Source organism: Centruroides sculpturatus, unplaced genomic scaffold, assembly GCF_000671375.1.
Source record: "Centruroides sculpturatus isolate CEXI.00-Female unplaced genomic scaffold, Cexi_2.0 scaffold789, whole genome shotgun sequence".
Taxonomy (NCBI): domain Eukaryota; kingdom Metazoa; phylum Arthropoda; class Arachnida; order Scorpiones; family Buthidae; genus Centruroides; species Centruroides sculpturatus.
The window spans coordinates 113149-139035 of record NW_019385116.1 but is presented as its reverse complement, the minus strand read 5'-3'; the positions used below and the strand labels follow the sequence as shown (position 1 = coordinate 139035).

General features: G+C 32.0%; 1 protein-coding gene across 1 annotated transcript in view; it reads left to right on the top strand.

Moving 5' to 3' along the window:
- The window catches only part of LOC111634998 (fasciclin-2-like), a 220431-nt gene that overhangs the window by 101862 nt on the left and 92682 nt on the right, over positions 1-25887 (top strand). The window contains exon 3 of the mRNA XM_023379842.1: positions 14836-14982. Coding sequence (XP_023235610.1) covers positions 14836-14982 — 147 coding nt within the window. The remainder of the gene's footprint in view (positions 1-14835; positions 14983-25887) is intronic.

Here is a 25887-nt window from a genome sequence, read left to right as displayed (position 1 = left end):
AGGGACACCAATTACAGAGTCGAAGAATGTGGACAGAATGGGATCTAGTTGTAGACACTTACAGTAGTCCTTACAAAATAATTATTAATAAGTGTCATGAAGGCTTCATATGTATCTTTGTTGTCGAAGATTTTATCGCAGTCAATTGGCCATGCGCCACCGTGTGCCTCGATGGTTGTCTTCAGTTGAAATCTTTCCAACTCCAACATGGGGCAGTCATAGATGTAATGTTGACTGCCATCCATTACCCCACAAATGGAGCAGTTGGGGTTAGGCTTGTTGATGAATCTTTTCAGGTATGAGTGGAAACTTCCATGGTTGGTCAGGAATTGGCTGATACGCTGGCCAGGCCTATACCAGCGAGAGTTAAGGAAATGCTCGATGTTAGGAATGAAGTCATGCATGGTGGGGTGGTTATAAGTATCTCAATCCTGCTGCCAGGATATAATCAGGTCCTTCCAGAAGATAGTTTTGATGGTCAGCTGATTGTAGGTGATAGGAAGATTACCATTTTCCCCTGCGGTTTTTGCCAGGGCATCTGCCCTTTGATTTCCGGGCGTACCTGGTGTGCACGTGTCCAGAGTATGTGATAGGAATTGCTAGAATTATCAATAGTATTGTGAATTATGGTAGAGATGGGATGGTGAGATCTCTTCTTAAGTAGAGCAATGGACAATGCATTATCTGAGATGATGTCAATGCTCCAGTGCATGAAGTTAGAGTCTGCCCAGGTGACTGCCATCTAAATGGCGATCATTTCTGCCTGTAAGACAGTACAGTCTGTTCCCAGCCTGTATTGCCCCAGGGCAATTTCTTTATTGTTATGGTAGGCAACGTACCCACTGCCAACACTAGTGGTATTCTTGGATCCATCTGTGAAAATCTCAATGTCCATGNTAGTTAAATTTGTAAATTAGTTATAAGTGATTGGAAATTTTATTTTTTATTTTAAAATCTATTAATAATCTTAAGTGATATATTTTTGTATGTTATGAAAATAACATTAGACACAAATTACAAAAACTTTGTTGTCACTATATGTTAGATCAGTCCCACAAATAATGTATTAAATCATTTTGTTTAAAAAACAATAACTTTAAGCATCATTAAATTTAATATGTAATTTACATTGAAAAAGTCGTTATAATTTGGTATTTTTGGATTTTTGTATAAATTATTGGTGCATGGTTTTCATATTTTATATATTTATTTGCTACTTTTACAATCTATCTGTCATACTCTATACTCTAATACAGGGGGGTTCTTAACCTTTTTTCATTCCACAAACCCCTTTGCTAGTCAGGCAAAGGCCATGGAGACCTTAGAAAACTGTTTTTAAATGCAAAACATAAAATTGTAAAGGAATCCAGCTTTATTGAAATAAAGAAACCAAAATAAAAAAAACACAATGATTCTTTCTTACACATTAAATAAAAATATGCAATATATTTAAAATATAGGCATCTAATTGATTTCAACATTTTGTTCTCATTGTTACAAGTGTTGAAAATTCTGATTTACAAAGATATATTTTTGCAAATGGAAGCAAAGCTTGTTTTACGAGACGAGGATAGGCTTCTTTTAAGGAACACCAGAATTCTCCAAGGCTATTTGAGTTAAACTCCATCTGTAGTAAGTTTTTGTCCTAAGTTCACTAAGTTCATCTTTGGTTTATATGTAGACTTGTAGACTTGGTAGAAACTAGACTTGGTTAGAACCTATGTAGACTTGGTAGTGGGGACAGGGGTAGGAGAAGATTATGCTGCTTAAAAATTCAGCAAATACGTATGGAAGGGGGTCCAAGGTATGGCACAGAAAACTTCCTCTTATTATGTAGCATGGTACTTGAAAATAGGGACTTTCTTACCATGTTGAGCACATGCATGAACTTAGCATGCGAGAAACCAGTGTTATGTACTGCCAGAATAATGTTATTTAATTTGATATTTACCAGCACTTGCATTGATGACAGTAAGAAGGCTCTTCTAATAAGGGCGGCAATAGCTGTGTTAACATACCGTGAAGGCTGAAAAGCATCTGCTGAGATAATATGTGCTGCTATATTAGATTTATGGTGAACCAAGAACTGTGGCCCTTCAGGAGTTCTACATATGCACAAACCTAAGATCATTATTGTTGCATCGTTTTCTTTCTCCCAAGTAAAGTTGATGGAAGGATGATGTATGCTTGAGAGTTGCTGCATGAAGGTAAAAAATGATACATCTGTGTCTTTCCATGCTATGAGGATATTGTTGACGTAATGCAAGTACAGGAGCAGGTAGTGGGTGGAAAGTGGGAAATTGAATATTCTGTGCTCAATTTCATGCATAATGAGCTCTGCTAAAATAGCAGATAAAGGGAAACCCNTAATCTCAAGAATGGTGTTAGATAGATAGGGTTTCCATAATTGCAAAGCAGAATTGCCACTTAAATTTTTTTTTATTAAATGGCAAATAAATTAGTGCTAAATAAATTAAACATGAAAAAACTGGATAGATAATGGTTTATTTTACTCTGATAAAAAATCAATAAAGTTTAATTAATCTAATAAAATGAACATGTAGAATAATAAAAAAGATGCAAGGCTAATGCTATTTAACCCAGTCATGTTTTAAAGTTAATTTTACTTTCTTAATTATATCATTTTATTCTTTCACATAATTATAAAATTGGGTGCAAGTTATTTTAAAATTATAATGACAAATCAAAATTGCTTCAATTGTCTCCACTGACAACCTGTTTCTTTCATTTGACCATTGAGTTGGCATTAGGGAAAATATTTTCTCTACATTTGCATTGTGGGCTGGAATAGCAAATACGTATTTGCAAAGCTTTATTAGACATGACTTCTGATCAATGCTTTGTATCTGCAAAAACTTCAGCCATTTTTCTTCCATACTCAATTTCATAGTTGCTTTGCAGTTTTGGTTGGTATTATTTTTCTCTAAAAAATCTTTTAGGTATACAAACTGGTTGAATAGAATCTGTTGCCAATATTGATGTTTCTTACTTGTAAATATACAATAGTATGTTCTATTTCTTCCCATTCAGGAACTTGATTGAGAAAATGAGACAAGTAGTAATACAGGACTGAGTAGTGAAATATGGTGACAGTCCCGTATATATGGGACATATGGAAACCCTATAGATAGATGAAAGTCAAGATCAGATATGGAAAACTTAGGGGCAGTTAACTATATATGAACTTCCAGTTTGCACCAGAAGTCATGTTATTTCAATTTAAAAATTTTCTCCTGAACGGAGTTGAATACATGACTTAATTGTTAANATGAAAAACTCAATTCAAAAAAACAGGGACACTTCTAAAACTTTCTTGAATCTTTAGATACATTTTCAAGAGGGACAGATGGAAAATGATCTCTCAGTTTGGCTGGCTTCTTACTTCCATTTGCAAGGACCTTTCTGCACAAAATACACTGAGGTTTTTGAGTCCTGTCACATTCATTAATGCAAGTGAAACCAAATACATAGTTTTCATCATACAGTGGTACCTCGGTATACATCTGCTTCAGAATACGTCCAATTCGGAATACGTCCTATTTGGATGAAACAAATTTTGCTCAGTATATGACTTAATTCAATTATACGTGCAGTCTATGAACAAGTAGCACTATCGGTGTACTAGACCAGACTAGATGTTCGCGGTGCAATGGTTTATAACTTGGTTAAATTTCTACTGGTTTTAATTTGTATGTAAAATTTTATTATTTTTATGAGTCATGAATTGCAAAAAGGCAAGTGAAAAGTGACAGAAAACTAAAAAAATGACTAGAATCACAATGGAACTGAAAAAAGAGATTGTTGAGGAACATGAAGGTGGTATGCGTGTTCGAGATTTAACTGTTGCATACTGTATTCCGAGAATGACGATATAGACAATCGCGAAAAATAAAGACATTATTAAATCTGCTAACGTTGCGAAAGGAGTTAAATCAATTTCTAAACAGAGATCGAAGACGTTAGATCATGTTGAGAAATTGCTTTTGCTTTGGATAACTGAAAAACAGTGTGCTAGCGACATCGTATCGGAAGCAATTATTTGCGAGAAAGCTAAAAAGATACATCTCATGAAAAATCAAGCAGGAACTAGCCAGGAAAGCGAGGTGTTTAAAGCCAGCCATTTTTTTTTTTTTCATGAGAAGGGATTAATCATTTTTACATTACTTCTTATGGGAAAGATTGGTTTGGTATACGTTCTATTCGGTATAAGTCCAAACATTAGGAACGGATTAAGGTCGTATACCGAGGTTCCACTGTTTTTTCTTTTCTTTGACATATCAACTTAAATTAGATCCATAAAAATATGAAATAAATAAATCTATAATAAGTTATTGACTTTGATAGTGTTTAAACTCAATATTTAGTAGAGTTTTTAAGTAAATTGTTTTGGTGTAAAAAGTGATCAAGAAAAGCAGGAAAATGATATGTGGTTGCTGCAGTAACCACTTACGCAACCGTGCAGCATCTCTTATTGCTGGAGATGTCAACATGTTGTTTTAGCATATTCTGCAGATCGTGGAGATCAGTTACCTTCATCTTTCTGGTGAGAAAAGATTTAACAGTTACGCTTATTACACAAGTATTTTGAGAATAAAAAGGGACAATGAGAGAATAACTATATAAATCAGCAGATACAGTTCAGATTTTATCCAGTCATTTCTCAGACTATTCATTGAATTGACATATTTTTTGCTGGTTTGGCCACTGCTTGATTACTGTTGCATGGTTTGGAGCCAGCACAAAATGGGTTTGATATCTGAATTAGAAAGAGTACTGTATAATGTAGAGAAAGTCACTTTGTTAAGGGAAACTATAGGTTTGATAGCAGTGTGTTGGAAATCATTAACACTTTTGGTTGGGACTAGTTCAAAAAAACATGTAAATATAGGAAGAAATTTTTCAAGAAATTTGGTCACAATGGCTTGAATGAAGAAATGTGTGATATTATAATCCTCATTCACAGCAAACGTGAATTTTGCAGTCAGATGACTAAACAATATCTTGAAATAATAGCTAGAATAGATTATTACTTTTGGTCAAGAGTGCATTTCAGACAGCATAAAAAATAAGTATAAATTTTAATTATTTTGGTAGCCTGATGTGTGTGCATCCTGAGTGGTAACTTGCAGGATTATATATGTAACTGTAAATGTTAATGCTCGCATTTGGCTATGCATTGCTATAGCCTGGCCTAAATTTTCTCTTTCTTTGGGGAGTGTCATTGTCTCCTTTTCTCCTTTCCTATACCTCCTTCAGACATTTTTAGGAGACAGAAAATGAATAATAATGAAGATATTACATAATGAATAATAATGAGGATATACAAATATACACAACAAACGAAACCTGATATTAAGCAAATATATGTTACTGTGAATGACCAATATCTGGCGAATGTTAATATTCTCCGGTGAATGTCAGTATTCACACAGTCATTTCATATATGTACGAAATATTTGCTAAATATCATTATTTTTCACTTACACGGGCAAGTGTCGACACACTGATGTTGAATGTTGAATAAAAATATTTTTATTACGTTAAGACAAAAATGCAACCTTTTAATATGTCAAAATAGGAGAAAGCTTAAGTAACAGCGCATGTAAATAAACTGTTAAATCTAAAAAGAACAGTACATTCTAAAATTCATTAAAGAAAACAATACAATAATAAACTTACACATAAATTATGTGATTAACCTTATACAATTTTATTTATTGGAATAACTTAAACTGTTATGGCAACTTTGAATTTCACAAGAGTCCCTTGCTTTCACAACTGCATTTTTTTTTTTTTTTTGCAATGACAGCGTGTATAACCTTTCCCTCCACTTTTCGAATTAGCTGCATCTGCTTCTCTCAGCAACATTTCTCGAGAAGAAATCTCATCTATGGAAAGTAACTTTTCTTTACAAATAACGAACTGATTACAGCTTCTTCTAAAGCTTCTTGAGGATACCATTTTTGTTTGCTAATTTATAAAAGTCAAAGTCTTCTATTCCAACAACAACTGCCAACACATTTTGGGCATCTGTACGGCCACGGTCGACAACAGAAACTTGTATTCGTACGGTATCACCAATTTGAGCAGAAGGAAACAGTGAAGAATTTGGTGACATACTGTCGCCTCCCTGTCGATATCAGCTTTTCGGGTGACCTCCACCAAAGCTTATCTGTGCTTGTCGACATACACCTGTGATTGTTCGAATGTATAATAATATAATGAAACATTCAGGCTTTCACCGATGTATATTGTATGTGTTGACATTCACCAGAGAATATCGACATTCTCTAATTTCGGTCTTTCACAGTAACATATACACAACAAATGAAACTCGATATTAAGCAAATATACACCCACAACTGCCGTAATATGAGATGGTGCCTAATGCCTCACTCCAGTGCCAAATTTATTTCTAATTTATAATCATTATATCCAAATTTAGCCTGATTATTTACGGCAGTTGTGGGTGTATAATAATGAGGATTAATTATTATAACAAAACATGAACCTATAAATGACTTTCACATATGCCATTTTTTACACAAGAACAGTTAAATCTCTTGCAGAAAAGCTGAAGATAACTGATCTCTTCATGATCTGGGGAATCAATCATTTTCATTGTTTGTTAAAGTTATACAAAACTGGTCAGCTGAAATTAAATTTTCTAACTTCAGGCCAGTTTTAATATGAATAGACAAGCTGGCTTTGAGTGTAAACCAGGCATGTTCAAACAGGTCTAACAATTTAGATAACTATTGACGTCTGTTATTTAACCTTTTTTGTTGCTTTGTACATGTACACCAATCCAATGGTGGAGGTCCCTGCAAGTGTGTACGTATGCACACCTTAAGTCTGTCAATCCATGCATCCGTTCTTTCTGATAATCTTATTAAAATAACTTTAGGCCTGGCCATTAATAAAGTGATTCAGCATGTTGTTTTAACACGTTGAATCCAGTTTGGAAAAAATCTTACCACAGACCCCTGGTTAAGAACCCTTGCTCTAAATATTTTAAATTTGAGTGAATATCTATTGTCTTCAGGCTTTTATAATGAATATGGGATAATTCCTGTTAAAAACATTAGGTATGGTATGGACTTCCTCTGACATTTTCCATAAGTGTTTTATTTTTGAGTGTATTCATTATATTTACTTATTTTTTCTGTATAGTCATTTTGTAGATTGTGTATTTGATATAGCAATGTCAATGATATAAGTTATTTTGTGCATTTTTTCAATAAGGATTATTATTGGGCTGCAATTTGAAAAAATTGTAGACCTATAAATTTCCACTGTTGTCCATCTGTCTGTCTTTCCTTAATCTTGAGAACAGAGTTAGATACATGAAAGGTGAAGCCATATATGGAAACTTTAGGAGCAGGAGGCCCTGATTAATTATATACAAACTTCTATTGTAAATTGGAAGTCACATTATTTCAATTCAAAAATTTTTCCCTGAAAGATGTTAGATAGATGTTCAGTACAGCTCTATTGCTAAAGGAAAAGTATTGTAACAATGTGCAAAATGCCCCTATGCTTCCACACCGTGGGACTGAAGGGTTGGCACCACTTTGTTGATGTCATGTCAGGATTCTGACACCACTATGTCTTTAAGGACAGACACAGAAACCTTGATAGCCACTAATTTTGTTTTTGTGCAAGTAGTTGCATTTTTAGGCAGTCAGATTTGGGATAAAGACATATAGACATATATATGGTAACAGGTATAACTGAGTACTATCTCAAACCAATGATACAAATTATACAGATACAGTTGTTTAATTAACGCGTGACAAATGGAGTAAAGGAGGTTAGATACTAGAATAAAATTAGTTAGTAACAAAATATACAAAATGCAAAAGATTAGTTATATAGAAATAGTTACATAGAAATTGTTACAATAAAACAAGGGGAGAGAAAAAAAAAGTATTAAGGAAAATTAAACACAAATGATAAAATGCATAAATACACATGCAGAAATTTAAACACAGTCACAGAGTGAATCTCAGGTATAATAAAAATAACATTCACAGTAGAATAGTAGATGTAGGTACAAATAAACAGGCACTAAAAGTATGCATATATATACAGGCACTAAAAGTGTGCGAAATACAGACACCAAACGAGCAGGGACACCAATTACAGAGTCGAAGAATGTGGACAGAATGGGAACTAGTTGTAGACACTTACAGTAGTCCTTACAAAATAATTATTAATAAGTGTCATGAAGGCTTCATATGTATCTTTGTTGTCGAAGATTTTATCGCAGTCAATTGGCCATGCGCCACCGTGTGCCTCGATGGTTGTCTTCAGTTGAAATCTTTCCAACTCCAACATGGGGCAGTCATAGATGTAATGTTGACTGCCATCCATTACCCCACAAATGGAGCAGTTGGGGTTAGGCTTGTTGATGAATCTTTTCAGGTATGAGTGGAAACTTCCATGGTTGGTCAGGAATTGGCTGATACGCTGGCCGGGCCTATACCAGCGAGAGTTAAGGAAATGCTCGATGTTAGGAATGAAGTCATGCATGGTGGGGTGGTTATAAGTATCTCAATCCTGCTGCCAGGATATAATCAGGTCCTTCCAGAAGATAGTTTTGATGGTCAACTGATTGTAGGTGATAGGAAGATTACCATTTTCCCCTGCGGTTCTTGCCAGGGCATCTGCCCTTTGATTTCCGGGCGTACCTGGTGTGCACGTGTCCAGAGTATGTGATAGGAATTGCTAGAATTATCAATAGTATTGTGAATTATGGTAGAGATGGGATGGTAAGATCTCTTCTTAAGTAGAGCAATGGACAATGCATTATCTGAGATGATGTCGATGCTCCTGTGCATGAAGTTAGAGTCTGCCCAGGCGACTGCCATCTAAATGGTGATCATTTCTGCCTGTAAGACAGTACAGTCTGTCCCCAGCCTGTACTGCCCCAGGGCAATTTCTTTATTGTTATGGTAGGCAACGTACCCACTGCCAACACTAGTGGTATTCTTGGATCCATCTGTGAAAATCTCAATGTCCATGAAGTCAGATGGCAGAAAGTTGAGATTGTGGGGAGAAGAGGGATGTTTAGTATGGGAGAAATGTACGACAGTCTGAGAGACAACGTATCGAAAGAAAGAAGTGAACTCAACTACAGCATTTCTAAACAAATACCCGTGTCCTAAAATGCATTTCAGTCATTTCATTACAGCTGTCTTCAGTCAAGTTATATTGGCCAAATAAAATAACATTAATTTACATGACTCACACTGAAACCATTGACAAACATGTCTAAAATATGTATAGATATATTTAAAAACTTAACACATTTAATTGCCTGAAAGCTGTAGACAGTATACCTACAACTATTTAATTGGGCTGCAATATGAAAAAATTGTAGACCTGTAAATTCCCACTGTTGCTATCTGTCCTTCCTTCCTTCCTTAATCTCAAGAATGGTGTTAGATAGATAGGGTTTCCATAATTGCAAAGCAGAATTGCCACTTAAATTTTTTTTTATTAAATGGCAAATAAATTAGTGCTAAATAAATTAAACATGAAAAAACTGGATAGATAATGGTTTATTTTACTCTGATAAAAAATCAATAAAGTTTAATTAATCTAATAAAATGAACATGTAGAATAATAAAAAAGATGCAAGGCTAATGCTATTTAACCCAGTCATGTTTTAAAGTTAATTTTACTTTCTTAATTATATCATTTTATTCTTTCACATAATTATAAAATTGGGTGCAAGTTATTTTAAAATTATAAATGACAAATCAAAATTGCTTCAATTGTCTCCACTGACAACCTGTTTCTTTCATTTGACCATTGAGTTGGCATTAGGGAAAATATTTTCTCTACATTTGCATTGTGGGCTGGAATAGCAAATACGTATTTGCAAAGCTTTATTAGACATGACTTCTGATCAATGCTTTGTATCTGCAAAAACTTCAGCCATTTTTCTTCCATACTCAATTTCATAGTTGCTTTGCAGTTTTGGTTGGTATTATTTTTCTCTAAAAAATCTTTTAGGTATACAAACTGGTTGAATAGAATCTGTTGCCAATATTGATGTTTCTTACTTGTAAATATACAATAGTATGTTCTATTTCTTCCCATTCAGGAACTTGATTGAGAAAATGAGACAAGTAGTAATACAGGACTGAGTAGTGAAATATGGTGACAGTCCCGTATATATGGGACATATGGAAACCCTATAGATAGATGAAAGTCAAGATCAGATATGGAAAACTTAGGGGCAGTTAACTATATATGAACTTCCAGTTTGCACCAGAAGTCATGTTATTTCAATTTAAAAATTTTCTCCTGAACGGAGTTGAATACATGACTTAATTGTTAACAGGAAAAGTATGATGTACAGGGGCAAGACATTACTGAACTTAAATGCATTGGGATGATGTCACAATAAATAATTCCTCATTTTATATCTATTTTTAGAAAAACTCTCACTACATATTATATTACTGATTTACATGTGTATTACAGTATTTCCATTCTTAAGCTATATCATTATACCAATATTTAATTACATTAATTTTTTTTATAAATAGTCTTAAAAACAGCATCATGTTCTTTAATATTTGAATCTATCAAGATCATGGATACTATGAGGGGAGGCAAAGAGGAAATATACTTGCACTTGCAGCTCAAATAAAAAATTGTGAAATTGGAAAAGAGAGAAAAAATAATAGAATACAGTAGAGCGTCATTTATCCGAATCAATTGGGGACTGGGGTTGTTCAGATAATCGAATATGTACGAAAAAATATATTAACGTATCCCATGTTGAAATTTTTCGCCGTTGCATGTCACTTTGCGTTGAATTTTCATCGATATTAAGCCTAACGAAAATTTCTATAACAATAATCGTGGCTATTGTAGCGTTAAAAATTATTTCATTATTTTGTACAAACAAAATAAATATATTGAAAAATATAAAAACAAAAAAAATTATAATTTAGAAGTCAATCTAGTATCAGAAACGTTCAATTCAGGACAGTGTTCAGTAATGCAGAATTCTTGCTAAGTCTACTTATGCTGCAATGTTGAACTCATTTCTAACTACTGCTTGACTCCTCCCACCACTAGCTTCTTTTATGTATTCTTAGCTCCGCCCACTAAGCCACTCAGAATTCTAACTTAGGTGTTCTGCGTTACTGAACACGGCCCAGCACAACACACAGTCCTCACAAAAACACCACACAAAAGTGCCAGTACTGCCAGCTAAAATACATACACCAACAAAAAAAAATATTGGAGTAGCCCAAGACATAGCCAAAGGTTGCAGTGCCACAGCATTAGTGGAAATTTAAATTTGCCGATTGGAATGCTTTTAGTTAACTGACTTTCGGATAAACGACATTCTACTATATATGTGTGTGTGTATATATATACATATATGCCAACCATTTGCATTTTGGGCAAATCATTCAACTTTCCTTCCTCTGTTTGCCCTCATTACTTTCAAGTGTTTTTAATAATTTTCATGACTGTTCTTCCATTTATTATTCATATGTTTTAAGTAAGAACTACTTCCTGTTGGACTTAAAAACTATGCTATTATTTGGTCAGTGGTATCAGCAGACAGGATCATTTCTTGACAGAAGGGCAGTGTAATGTTTGATAACACTGATATCAAGATTTAATACCAAAATTTATGAAGTTAATTCAACATCCCAATGCTAATGAACTTTAAAATTTAAAATTTCGATTATAAATAAAATTCATTAAGTTTGATTCTAGTATTAACAGTTAAATGATTTTTAACAATATTCCTTGGATTCCCACCCATTTAAAGTTTGGAAATTGAAATTATGCTTTTGATTAGCTAACAAATTTCAATTGTAAACAAATTTAAATTTGAAACTTACTCCTTCTCATAATTTTAAATTTCTTGCTGTGATTGGTTAGAAAAAAAATCTGTTGACTAACACTGATTTTAAAAACAGTATAAATAGACAGTATTCATTTGGTATCCTTTCTTTTCCATTGGTTGAAATGCATTCAGAATGCATTTTATTTTATCTAGAATAAGGTAACTTTCACATGTCAGTCCTTTTAGTTCACCTTGTCAGCCCATTTGCTTCTCTCAAGTTGGCTACTATGATAATATAATGGGAATTTTATTTTATTCATAAATGCACAAATCAATCTTTGTTGACTCATTAATGCATCAATGCATGTTTCATTAATTTTGTGTAAGTAATATAGCTGTAATTAATTTCAATCACTTTGTTCAATAATTCATTGTGTTGATGTATCCCTGAAATAAATTCTATCATTGCTATTGTATTGAATTATTACTAAATACATTTCAAATTGTTTATTATATATTTATTCCTATGGCTGTCATGTAAAAACACTGATATCTAAAAAATTTTCTTAAACTTATCACCTTTAATAATGTTTTTAATTTTTTTATGAAGTGTATTTACCATCTACACTGAATTAAATATTCAGTATAGCTTTCTTTATTTTTATTTATTTCACTTATTTCAATATTCAGATATATATTACTTTTATTTTTATTATAATAAAACATATGTGGTATAAGCATAATCTTAATCTTATATATATAATTTAATTTATTGTTGCATATCAGCTGATATTTTTTATTTATTAAATTTGTTTTCAGTTGATGGATATCTTCATAAAATTTTTAAAATTTATTTTAATGTATTTCCATGTTGGATGCTTTGTTACATAGAAAACATTCAATCAAAACTCCGAATATAATCATATTCGGAGTTTATGATTCAACATACCACTATTCATTATTATGATGAAATTACTGACCTGTGTCTTCAGATATTTAATTTCTGTAATTCTGATAACATGAATTTTATCTTTGATGTAATTCTATAGAGAGAAATTAAAGATGTAATATCAGGCTATGTTTTAACCAGTTTTTACAAAATACTCATTTAAAAAGCTTTGTATGAACTTACTTTTTAAATGAAAAATATTTATTAAGATCAATAATCCTTTTTAACTATTGCATGTAATACACAGAACAAATTTGTTTTTGCATTTAATGTAACTTCTAAAGACAAATAAAAAAAAACTTAATTAAAACTTACACTCTAAATTAACTAGCTTTCACTCTTTGTTGAAGTCTACTTAAGGGCTTATCAATTCATCGTGAATTATAATTCAGTTAATATATCTGAAAAATTCAAATGAATTGGAGATATTTTGAAACCTAACAAACTACTATACTTATTTGAATAGCTTTGTAACTCTTCTTTAGAAAAGAAAAAAACAGCAATGATAAACTTTATGAACTTTAACTACATTATAAGGTCACTTTTTGTGTTTTTTGATGTTAAACATAATGATACAAATCATTTTGAAACCTCTGAAAACAGAGTTCTGTACTGGTATATCTACTGTTATCTTACTGTTGGAAAAACTTTCTCTTACAAACAGAACATAGTATAGAATATATACCAAAATTGCTTAGTTCAGGAACCAAATATTAGTAAAAATGTTTTTGACCTCTTTACAGATCATCAGTAGTTTTCATAACTATGTTTGTGTGTACTTATATAAATGGTGCCAGTGTTGTCTGAATTAGTTAAAGCATGGTATATCTGTATTATTAATTTATAAAATTTGTAACAGTTACCTAAAGTAGATTAAACGTTTGCTAATCTGTCCACAGTAATCTTTATTGTCTGGTAATCCAAAATTTTCTGGGTACTGATGGGTTAAGAGGACGTCAATCAGAAATAGCATTTTTTCCGAATAATGCAATTTTTTATTTGTCAAATTTAATACAATTGTTAAATTAAACAATAAATTACAATTTATAAAGATATAACAAAATCTCACTAATTCTAATAATAAACCACTTGAATATGCAAATTGTTTTGTAGTGTATACAGNACATGTACTCCAATCCAATGGTGGAGGTCCCTGCAAGTGTGTACGTATGCACACCTTAAGTCTGTCAATCCATGCATCCGTTCTTTCTGATAATCTTATTAAAATAACTTTAGGCCTGGCCATTAATAAAGTGATTCAGCATGTTGTTTTAACACGTTGAATCCAGTTTGGAAAAAATCTTACCACAGACCCCTGGTTAAGAACCCTTGCTCTAAATATTTTAAATTTGAGTGAATATCTATTGTCTTCAGGCTTTTATAATGAATATGGGATAATTCCTGTTAAAAACATTAGGTATGGTATGGACTTCCTCTGACATTTTCCATAAGTGTTTTATTTTTGAGTGTATTCATTATATTTACTTATTTTTTCTGTATAGTCATTTTGTAGATTGTGTATTTGATATAGCAATGTCAATGATATAAGTTATTTTGTGCATTTTTTCAATAAGGATTATTATTGGGCTGCAATTTGAAAAAATTGTAGACCTATAAATTCCCACTGTTGTCCATCTGTCTGTCTTTCCTTAATCTTGAGAACAGAGTTAGATACATGAAAGGTGAAGCCATATATGGAAACTTTAGGAGCAGGAGGCCCTGATTAACTATATACAAACTTCTATTGCAAATTGGAAGTCACATTATTTCAATTCAAAAATTTTTCCCTGAAAGATGTTAGATAGATGTTCAGTACAGCTCTATTGCTAAAGGAAAAGTATTGTAACAATGTGCAAAATGCCCCTATGCTTCCACACCGTGGGACTGAAGGGTTGGCACCACTTTGTTGATGTCATGTCAGGATTCTGACACCACTATGTCTTTAAGGACAGACACAGAAACCTTGATAGCCACTAATTTTGTTTTTGTGCAAGTAGTTGCATTTTTAGGCAGTCAGATTTGGGATAAAGACATATAGACATATATATNGTTTGGAGTTATGAAGAAAATCAATTAGCTTTAATATTTAGAAATCCAGCATTTGAACAAAGTGGAAGATACAAATGTATAGCTCTTTATTCTAATACTGATAGATATAATGCCAGTGTTGATATTATTTTCTATAGTAAGTATATATTAAATTACATAATTTTTTCTATATATAGCCTATATGAATAGTTATAAAAATTTATTTAAATAAAAATTAATTAATATTTCTAATTTTTATACATAAAGAAACAATGACTATATTAATTAATTAATGTCATATAACCAATAGTAAACTGTTATCAGGGAATCTATAATTATTTTTATCTAAAATATTTTTGGAACTTAACATCCCATCTTTGATTAATATATAAATTTAAATCTGTTCTGAGTTCTAAGGAATGTTATATTCTATTATTAAAGTACCAAAGTTGAAAACAGATGTTCCATTTATGTTCAATCTATCTTAAATTTTATTTTAAATCAAGTCTTTTTGTGTGTTAAAGTTTATTTTATATACCTTATCTGAACATGTTTGAAAAATAAAAAGATTGATTTTCCCTTCTCAAAAATAAAGTACATGTAATTTATTGATTATTTGATATCATAAGTTTCAAGTTTAGATTTTCAGATAATAAATTTGTGGTGAAAAACAATTCAAAATATATATCAACAATAAAATAAATAAATGAATTTTATTTTTTATTTAAAAAGTGATTGATTCTTTATACAAATGATAATTCCATTATGTAATTTGATCCTGTCTATATAAATCAGTTATAAACTAACCAATCTGTCCTAAATTCTTCCAACTAAGGACAAGTATTTTTTTATTAATTTTTCTTTAACGTCATATCATATATATATAGTATACTGTAAATACAAAGTGCATACACAACAATTTCTGTTCCCCTTACCAAATTCACAATTTTTTTTATGTAGCAATATACTAATAATAATATAATTTAAATTTATATAATAATACATATATTATGCATTTAAATAATAATAATAAAATTATATTTACAATTTACAGGAACATTACAGTTGAATAGAAACACATACATCACATTACAGAAGGCCACTATATTGAATACATGTCATATTGTTAGGAAATTTCTGAATACAGACACACATACTGACACATTTATTTAATTTGTCTTGTTTTGGTTGCTATGCCTTGACTCTGGTCTGGTATAGTACACAGCAACTAGTGTCAACCAAGTATAACTCACTAAATCTAACATAATAATAATAATAATAATAACCGAGTATTACCCACTAAACCCAACATAATAATAATAATAATAAGTTGACAAAACTGCATCAAACAGCTGGTTAGATCGGGGATGCTTCTTTGGGGAGACAGAAGGATTCATGATTGCCATACAGGATCAGGTCATAAACACTAAAAACTACAAAAAACACATACTCAAAGATACAACACTCACAAATGACACATGCAGAAAATGTCACATCATGCCAGAAACTATACAACACATCACTTCCGGGTGCAAGGTTTTGGCACAGACAGATTATTTACACAAACATAATCAAGTAGCAAATATAATACACCAAGAGCTTGCAAACAAACACAACTTGGTAGACATTCACGAACCATACTACAAGTATATTCCTCAGACAGTATTGGAAAACAACTCGCACAAAATGTACTACGACAGAGCCATAATCACAGATAAAACAATTTACCACAACAGACCAGACATCACACTCATTGACGAACACAATAAAATCACATACATTATAGACATAGCCATTCCAAACACTCACAATGTACAAAACACATGCACTGAAAAAATTAGCAAGTACACAGAACTCGCCCAGGAAATAAGGCATCTGTGGAGGATGGATAGGGTGCTTATTGTACCTGTCGTTCTCTCCTGTACAGGTGTGATACCACACACACTACACAAAAGCCTGGGAACATTACAATTGAGTAGAAATACATACATCATACTACAGAAGGCCACTATATTGAATACATGCCACATTGTTAGGAAATTCCTGAATACAGACACACACACTGACACACTTACTTAATTTTAGTTTTGTTTTGGTTGTTATGCCTTGACTTTTGTCTGGCATAGTACACAGCCACCGGTGTGAACCGAGTATAACTCACAAAACCCAACAACAATAATAATAATAATGTTTTTAAATCGTTAAATTAATTTTTATTGTTAATTTTATTTCATTTTTATTTTTACCCTTTTATCCTATTTCTTATTCTAATTTTTAAGTTTTTTGTAAATTAGTATATGTGTACAAGTACTTTAAAAACAAGCAAACAGCCAGTTTGAAAACAGGTTTACAGGATAGCTCAAACTAATAGAAATAGTGATGTGAACTTAAGAAATAAACTTTGTGGCTAAAACAATTAACAGGACTTTAATTAATATCAAAATAAATTCAAATACCAGTTTAACACATATAGGCTTTTGTGTACTGAAGAAACTAGCTTGTTTCAATATACAATTTGTGTTATCATGTATATATTTTGTGACACTGTTACTTGCTCTTTGATAATAAGTTAAGAAGAATTGTTCACTTGTTCACTGCAGTACTTGACATGATTCTTTTGTCTCTCTTCTTTTCTCCATGTTTTTCATCTGGTATTATTTGCTTCATCTTCTACACTGAACAAAGCTACTCACAGCTCTTTGCCATTATCCTGAACACCTTAATGCTGTTAGTTCCTACAAATACTAGAGGATTAATTAATCAAAAGGATAAATGTATATGAAATAAATATGTCCATAGTGACCATAGTTTCCATGGATTGATATGAGTTACAGACCACATGGGGAAATAATGCTATAAGTAATGTTTTAAGACATTAGTCATAAAAATGTGATTTATTTATTTTAACGCATTTTCATAAAAACTTATTATTAGTTTGAATATGTATATGAACAAGGTTTTAATCATCCAGATAATATGAAAAATAAAATATGATAACTTAAGTTAAATTGTTTCTAATGATTAAAAAATATAAATGTATGATTTTCTAGCTAATGGATTCAAACTGCTAGAGAAAAGAGTTTAAAAAATCTACATGAACTAAAAGTTTTCTTTGTTTTTTTTTTTTTAATCCTTAAATGTTCAGAAAGAAACATGTAATTTTTTGTCACTTCATAATGTATGATACTTTGATTTAAATGTAATATTTATTTCTATTTTGATTGTTGTGATTTGAGTTCTTATTCTAATTCTTTGTATCTAATTTCTTCATGGAGTAAATTTCTAATTATCTGATCTGAACAAAACTGATAATCTGATGCAAAATAAGTAAAGAAGCAAAACAAACTGAAAATTTCATATTTATTAATAATAACTCAATTGAAAAATTGCTTTTTTTTCACTTGCCATATTACTTGAACAAAAAATGAATAAAATTAAATTTTGAGAATATGTGATTGAAAAACTAAAATATAGTCACAATATGTACCTGTACAATGCAAGCAAACGAATAAAGCTGTGCTCATTGCAATAAGTGATATACAGACAGACAAAGCAGTGGAGGGAGCATATAAAGAAATAGTAAATGTACTTTTGGAATAACTGAAGATTAGATAATTAAGATTATACTATATCATAAACTTTTATTTAAAAATTAAGATGGATGTTTATAATTATAGTCTTAAAACTCCTAACACAAAAGGTTATGAAATCAAATTGAATATGAAATTCACATCAGTGAATTTCATATTCACTTTGACTTCATAACCTTCATCTACTGTAATTATTTTTAATGTTATTACATGAGTTATTCAAAAGAGTGAAGGATGTAGCAGTTACATTCTGGCTTAACAGGTCAATATCTTATGATTGTTTTTGAGTTTAAATCTTGTTTTATTCTTATTCTATTTGTTTTAAGAATAGACTTTAAAATTTAATTTTTTATTTTTGCAGGAAAGTGGGTTATATTTTTTTCTTATTAAATTATTTACTTTTGCATTTATTTACTATTTCTATGCCTGCAACTGGATTTATTAACAGCTCTCCATTTTCAAAGTAACTTGAATTTGCTAAAGGGCACGCAGTAACAATGAAAAGCTTAGAAGTTAACCACATAAACATCAACTTACTTCCACTATATATGACAAACAAACCAAAATTACTTTATTAAATTACCTATAACCAATAATTACTTTATTTCTAATCATTAAATTAATCTTGTTACACCTGATAAATAATCTAGCAGTTCATATGGCATAACTTGGAATTTGTTGAAATGAAGTATTTGTGATTAATACAGGAAAACTGTGAAGATTAGATCTACCAGTATATCTCTTTCCATTTACAAGTTAGTGAAAATTTTAACACAGCTGTGATACCTCCAACTCCCAGCTAAATAAAATGTTTTATTTTCCTTTTAATTGTCGTTAGTATTTATTTATGCTAGAGATACTATTCTAATCTCAGCACCGGGGTGAAATCTACATTACACTATTCGGAACCTGTAACGGTGCACGACACGTATATATTGTATACCACTGTTGACAAATGTTTTCGAACAATCTCTTTGCTCTTCTTCAGGTCAACTGGAATTCCCTGGATGGAGTGTATTTTATTTGTTGGGATCAGGTGTCATTTCGACGAAGTGGGTCCTTTCTGACATGCACAGTCGTGCAGTGGAGGCTGGAAGTTGCAGGTTGGCATCCAACAGTGATTGCCAGGCCAGAGATAGAGTCAGCTTCTCCTTCCGGTTAATGCACGTGGTTATTTGGCCAGCATTATAGATAACCGTGGCCTCTAGCCACCTGAGATGCTCCTGGTGGGGTGTGTTGACTATAACGGTAGCTTTTTTAAATCATGCCTCGACCTCAGGATCAGACGCATATGTGGCAAGGCTATGGTGAGTCTCCCATGTCGGATATCCACCTGGTGTTCACGCAGAAGGGTATTCAAGGAACATTTAGTCTAACCAATGTATAATAAGACTTTGTTCTGACTGTTGTCCCTGATTGGGATAGAATAGACTCCAGAGAGTCTGCTGCGATAGGGAGGGTCTTTATCATTCCATAGGATACAGAAAATTGTGGGACATCTTCTGTATGCTAACTGTATCCCATGTTCTCTGGCTATCTTCTTATGTACTGTCTTAAGATATGGGTTGAATGTGGTGGGGACTCATGTTGAATTGTCTTGCTGGGGGGTTGGTACCATTATTTGCGGTCAGGGTGTGTTTCAAGCATTGGTATCGTTCTACTAAGTGGCCTGTCATATTCGGGAACCCATGCTCGGTAGCTATCCTCCTGATGCGGGCTAATTTAGCTGCCAGGGCCTGCTTGGTGGATGAGTGCAAGAACACCCTTTCTACTAGAGCTCTAAAGGCTTGTACAGGAATGGGTCACAAGAGTTGGCTGGTATGTACGTAGGCATGGCTGAGGGTTTGTGGTATATAGATGTGTGGATGCTGGGTCCTACTATTTTTATTTCTATGTCGAGAAAATGGATCTCTTCTGTGCTAGCCTGCTCCAGTTCAATCATCAGACCAAAAGGGTTGTTGTTGATGGTTTAGACAAAAGAATGTCGTCCACCTATCTTTTATAGATCAGGATTTTTGAAAGGAAAGGTGGGAGGGCCTTACCCTCAAGCCATCTGATGACCATTTCACAGAGGTCCCCTAACAGCGGGCTACCCATAGATACACCCTTCTTGTGCCAGTAAATAGTGCCATCGAACTTAAAAACAGAGTTATAACACATGAGATGGGCCACGTCAAGTATCTGTTCGTGTAGCATATGGTCTTGAACTGTATTAAATAAAATATCTCTAAAGGAGCAGAAGGCTGGAGGGAGCTCCACTGAAGGGTACATAGATTTGAAGTCAAGGACTGTCATAAATCGTGGCGGGGAGGGTAGATCTTGCAGAAGGTGGATGAGGTCAATTGGTTTATTTACGTTGTAGGGGTAGCCCTCCAGATGGGGAGTTAGAAAGTTGTGTACAGCTTTTTCAAGCTTCCGTGTGGGTGACCTTACCTTGTCTACAAACGGGCGTAACTATTGGCCCACTTTATGTGGTTTTGTGTAGGCAAAAAGCCTAGGTACGTCTGGCAAATCGACCACTATGTCACATAGTGCTAGGTGTTTGGCTAATTTAGAGTTAGCGAGACATCTAACAATAGCTTGTAGCTTGTCTATTACATTGTCCTTTTCTTTCTCACTCAAACCCTGCTGGTATGAGCTATGTTTCACGAGGACTAGCGTTTTGGACTTATCAGCTCTGGTGAGAATTATTCTGTTCCTTCACATCCATTCAGCTGTATGTCTCAGCTTATTTCTGAGCTCTATAATTTCTTGCTGTTCTTTAGCTTTTCTGATATTTATAGAGGATATCTATCTATAATATTCTTTCTGTGTGTCCAGGAGGCTCTTTATGAGGTATTCTATGTATGGGATGAGGTCTCTGGCTCCATTTCTGGGCGGCAGGAGTGCAAAGGTCAGGCCATATCTGAGCACGTCTACTATGAAGCTAGGTGGTTGAATGTTGTCCCAGATGACAAATGGGAATGTGGGGAGCTGGCTAGTTCTAGGTATTTGAAAATTTAGCACCCAGTTCAGCTTCTTGCGGTTACATTCTCACAGATCAGCATATAATATATAAGCATACACCGGATACAGGTTCCAGATAGTGTAGAGTTTATTTATGCTATTGGAACTTTGCAAAAATATAATAAAAACTTTCTGTAAGTCAAATGAGAAAACAATTAAAATAGAACATCAATAAAATAAAAATACACAATTAAATTAATAAATAAATGCAGAAATATATAATTCAGTACTGAAAAAATATAATCCATCTTTCTAGCAAAAATTTAAATTAAATTTTAAAAAATATTCTTTACAAAAAGAAAGAGATTTGATCTCAGAACTGCCTAGAATACAGACTTGTAGACCAAAATGTAACCACTACGCCACTCACATTTTTGAATATGTTTGTACTATAACATATTAATTCAATAATGTAAAATTAGTTCTTTTTCTAGAAACTGCTTACAATTGAAGATTTTTGACTATTATATATGGGTCTCACATAAATTTTTATTTTAAATAGAAAACATCCACCAAACACTAAAACTCTAGTTTTAAAACATAAATTGAATGCATAATAAATGTTTTCAATTGACTTAAGCAACTATCATCAGGTTACAAAACTATTCTAAATAAGAACATAAATTTGGAACAGACAAATTTAAAAAGCCAGAACATCTGATTAGTTAAAATTAAAGATTGACTTCAAATAATGCTGTCTATGCTTTCAGAAGTATGTTGTTATCCTTAAAATTGATTGATGTTCTTTCCCTGTAAATTTTTAATTTCTCCAGATGTTGAGTTAGTTTAATTTGCCCAAGCAGTGTAAAAGTTTAGCTCTGTCAGGATGCAATTGAACTTGTTGATTTGCTGCAAATACAGCCAGTGCTGTAGTATTGCGACCTCTTCTCAATGATGCTAAATGCACCTTTAAACATTGGTTTAGTGAAATATTCACTTTGCTAATAAGCCATTCTATTTTTACTGAATTTATGGTTTTTGGAAGTAATATAAGTTGACTGGATATCTCCACTAAGAACTATGTCAATATAGTGGTCAAATAAAGGACAAAGGACCACCAAGTTATATGAGACGAAGGAAACAGTAATACTGACTTTATGTGAAAATTTCTAGTTTGATTAGATTAGCATTAGAATTTAGTGGACAGTATCTGAAACATCAAGCAGTTAAGTTTTCAAGCTATCAATTTAGAAAAAAATATAACTCATGTATTTATAATGTAATGGGTTCTCAAATTATGCAAGATTTGCATGCTAAATAAATCATGCATAATTATAAATTTCACATAATATGAATATGAAATTTTGCCATTTAAAATAATAAGAAATGCCATAGTTGTGTTTGGTACACTTGAAGGAAGAAAAAACAACTGATTGGAAACAATGGCAAAAAGAAACAATCATTAGAAATCAAACATTAAATTTAACTATATAGTAGACCCCTATAACACGGGTTTATATAATACGAATTCGTATAACACGGCAAAAAAATTGCGATTTTATTCATATAAACACACTAAAAGAGACTCGTATAATATGGTATAATGTCATCGCCAACTCGTGTCATGACAGGATTGGTCGAATCTAGACCAATAGCGGATATTGCAAAAACCGTTGAGTTTAAACAAGCAGCGAACGTACTAAAAACCATTTATTATTTAACTCCCATAAAAATTATATTTATATTAATGATGTCTCCAAAGTTCAGCGAATTTTTCGCAGAAAAATAACTTATCAGAAAACATGCACCTGCCGTTCAATGCGCTGCTCTGCGACGAAAACAAGCTTAAGCTATGCCATCGTCAAACGGTGCACACTCAATAAGTAATCCTACAATTTTTTGTTTATAGCATAGTTTATATGGATTATTCCCAAAAATTTATACGTGTTTTGGAAATGTTGAGTGAAATTAGTCTAGAATCGATTAATTTTATGGAAGAAAACCTTTCAAACAGCCGTAGTCCATAAACTGCACACGTGCCAAGCTGTGATTGGCTCATGTATTTAAGTGACTCATAAAACACAGAATTCATATAAAATGGAACATATCTACCGTGTTATAGGGGGGTCTACTGTAATTTAGTTCAACACTTGTATGTTTAAAACTTTTAATAAAAATTTGTAAATAAAAATCTTCATGTGAATTATAGATAAATATTGGGTAAGGAAAGTTTTATATTGACTTGACAGTGACCATACAGATCTCTGAAGTCCATATACCAGGAGAATAATTGAAGAATTTAATTATTCTTTTAAGGTGTTTATTGCAATAAATTTCCGAACATTCCATATCACTAATTCATAAGACAAATGCAAATGTTACTATTAACCATTCTTTAGAAGAGTTTGAAGTTTGCTTCACATAATGTGATTTGCTAAGTACAGGTAACCTCCGTATAACATGGCACTTCTATCACATGGATTCACTCTAACACAGTTTGAAAATTGGGTAAAACTCTTGTACAACACGAAATGTAATAAATTTTCACATATTTAAGTACTAATAGTTCAAGAAAATTATTATTTTTGTGAACTATTAGTACTTAAATATGTAAATTTTCTTTTCCTGCCTTCTGTCGATATACATGGTCCTTCTCGAAACTTGTTTCAGTGTTGTCAGATCTTGACGCTTCTGATTTTGATGTTGCCAGATCTTTTTCCCTTATTCCATACTTGCTTTATTCTTCATAAGTGCTTAGCACCATATAAGGAAATTTATAAAGATCTTTTAACTAAAAGCAAGCAATCTAAATAACCTGTACATTATAAATTTTTGTCATAAAGATTTTTTAATGTATTTAATAAATAACAATACAGAAAAAATAAAATATATCAATAAAAATATGATAGTTGTTTAAGATATTGTTTTTTTAATTGTCTAATTTCAACAAATATTTATTTTTGTCCATTAATATTTTGAAGTTTTTTATTTCTTGTGTCTCAAGTGACAAGAAACAAAAACAACTTCAAAATGTAAAGGAGTGACAACTACTTAATAGATTATGTGTTTTTGGAATTTTACAATCTTATCTTCAAATCTGCTACAGTTAAAGTTAATATTCTGTCAATTCAAACAGAATAACTGCACATGCTTACAAACTTTTGAACCAAATCAAGCAAAAATATAACTTTGAAATTTTAAGACACAAAATCCATAAAGTAACTGATACTTTTAAAATTAATAATAGAAACACACTTGTAGAAAAAACTGGAAACACATAAACCAAAATATCAATAACTCTATACCTTCTATATTTTCCAGCAGCGTTTTAATCAAAAACAAATATTTTCGACCCCGTTTAGAAGTCTACTTTAATTAAAATAAGCTGTTATGGTTCTGCCATTAGAACTCAGTTCTTTTATTTAATTTGTAATATATATTTTTTCTAAGAAGCAATGTTTTAATCAGAAACAAATGTTTTTATTAAAATACTGCTGGAAAAGTATAGAAGGTGTAGTTATTGATATTTTGGTTTAAATTAATAATATTTGTGATGTACAAGAAAATTATAACAACATGAAATAATATTAACCATACATCTCTGAATCTATTAATTAAATAACTATGACTCCTTCAAAAGTTTCTAGTTTTTTTATATTGTATATTCATGGAGTCATTTGTTCCTGTTTCATAACACTTGAAACTTATGTTAATTATGATATTGCCACACTATGATCCATTAGGATATATCTGTAAATTATTATAAAAATATAATTAAAATGATTATTGATATATGGTGTAAGGTTTATAATAATATAATACAATGAAGAATTGTGTGAAACCAATTATTATTAGTGATTCTGAGTTAGAAGTGTTTTATTGCCTAAAACCATTACATAACAGATTATGGCACATAATTCTAAAACATTCAATGATTTATATTGCTAAAAAAATTGATTAAATTGAATGAAATTTATTCACCCAGAAATGGAATTTATTGTGAGGAGAAAAAAATTAATGTGACTTAGAGCACATACATAGCTAGGAGACTACTGTTCTGGATATATGTTGAAACAATTAGTGAATTATATTGCAATTGAATTCAGCAGCTATATACAGTAGACCCCCTATAACGCTTAGATACGTTCCACTTTATAAGAATTTTACGTTGTAGGAATACTTAAATACATGAGCCAATCACAGCCCGACACGTGTGAAATTTATGGACTAAGGCTGTTTGAAAGGTTTTCTTCTATAAAATTAACCAATTCTAGACTAATTCGACTCAACATTTCCAAAACACGTATAATTTTTTGGGAATAATCTGTATAAACTATGCTATAAACAAAAAATTGTAGGATTACTTACCGAGTGTGCACCGTTCGACTACGCCGTTGCTTACGCTTGTTTTCGTCGCGGAGCGCACCAAACGGCAGCCGCGATTTCTGATAAATTATTTTTCTGCGAAAAATTAGTTGACCTTTGGAGACATCATTAATAGAAATAATTTTTATGGCCGTTGAATA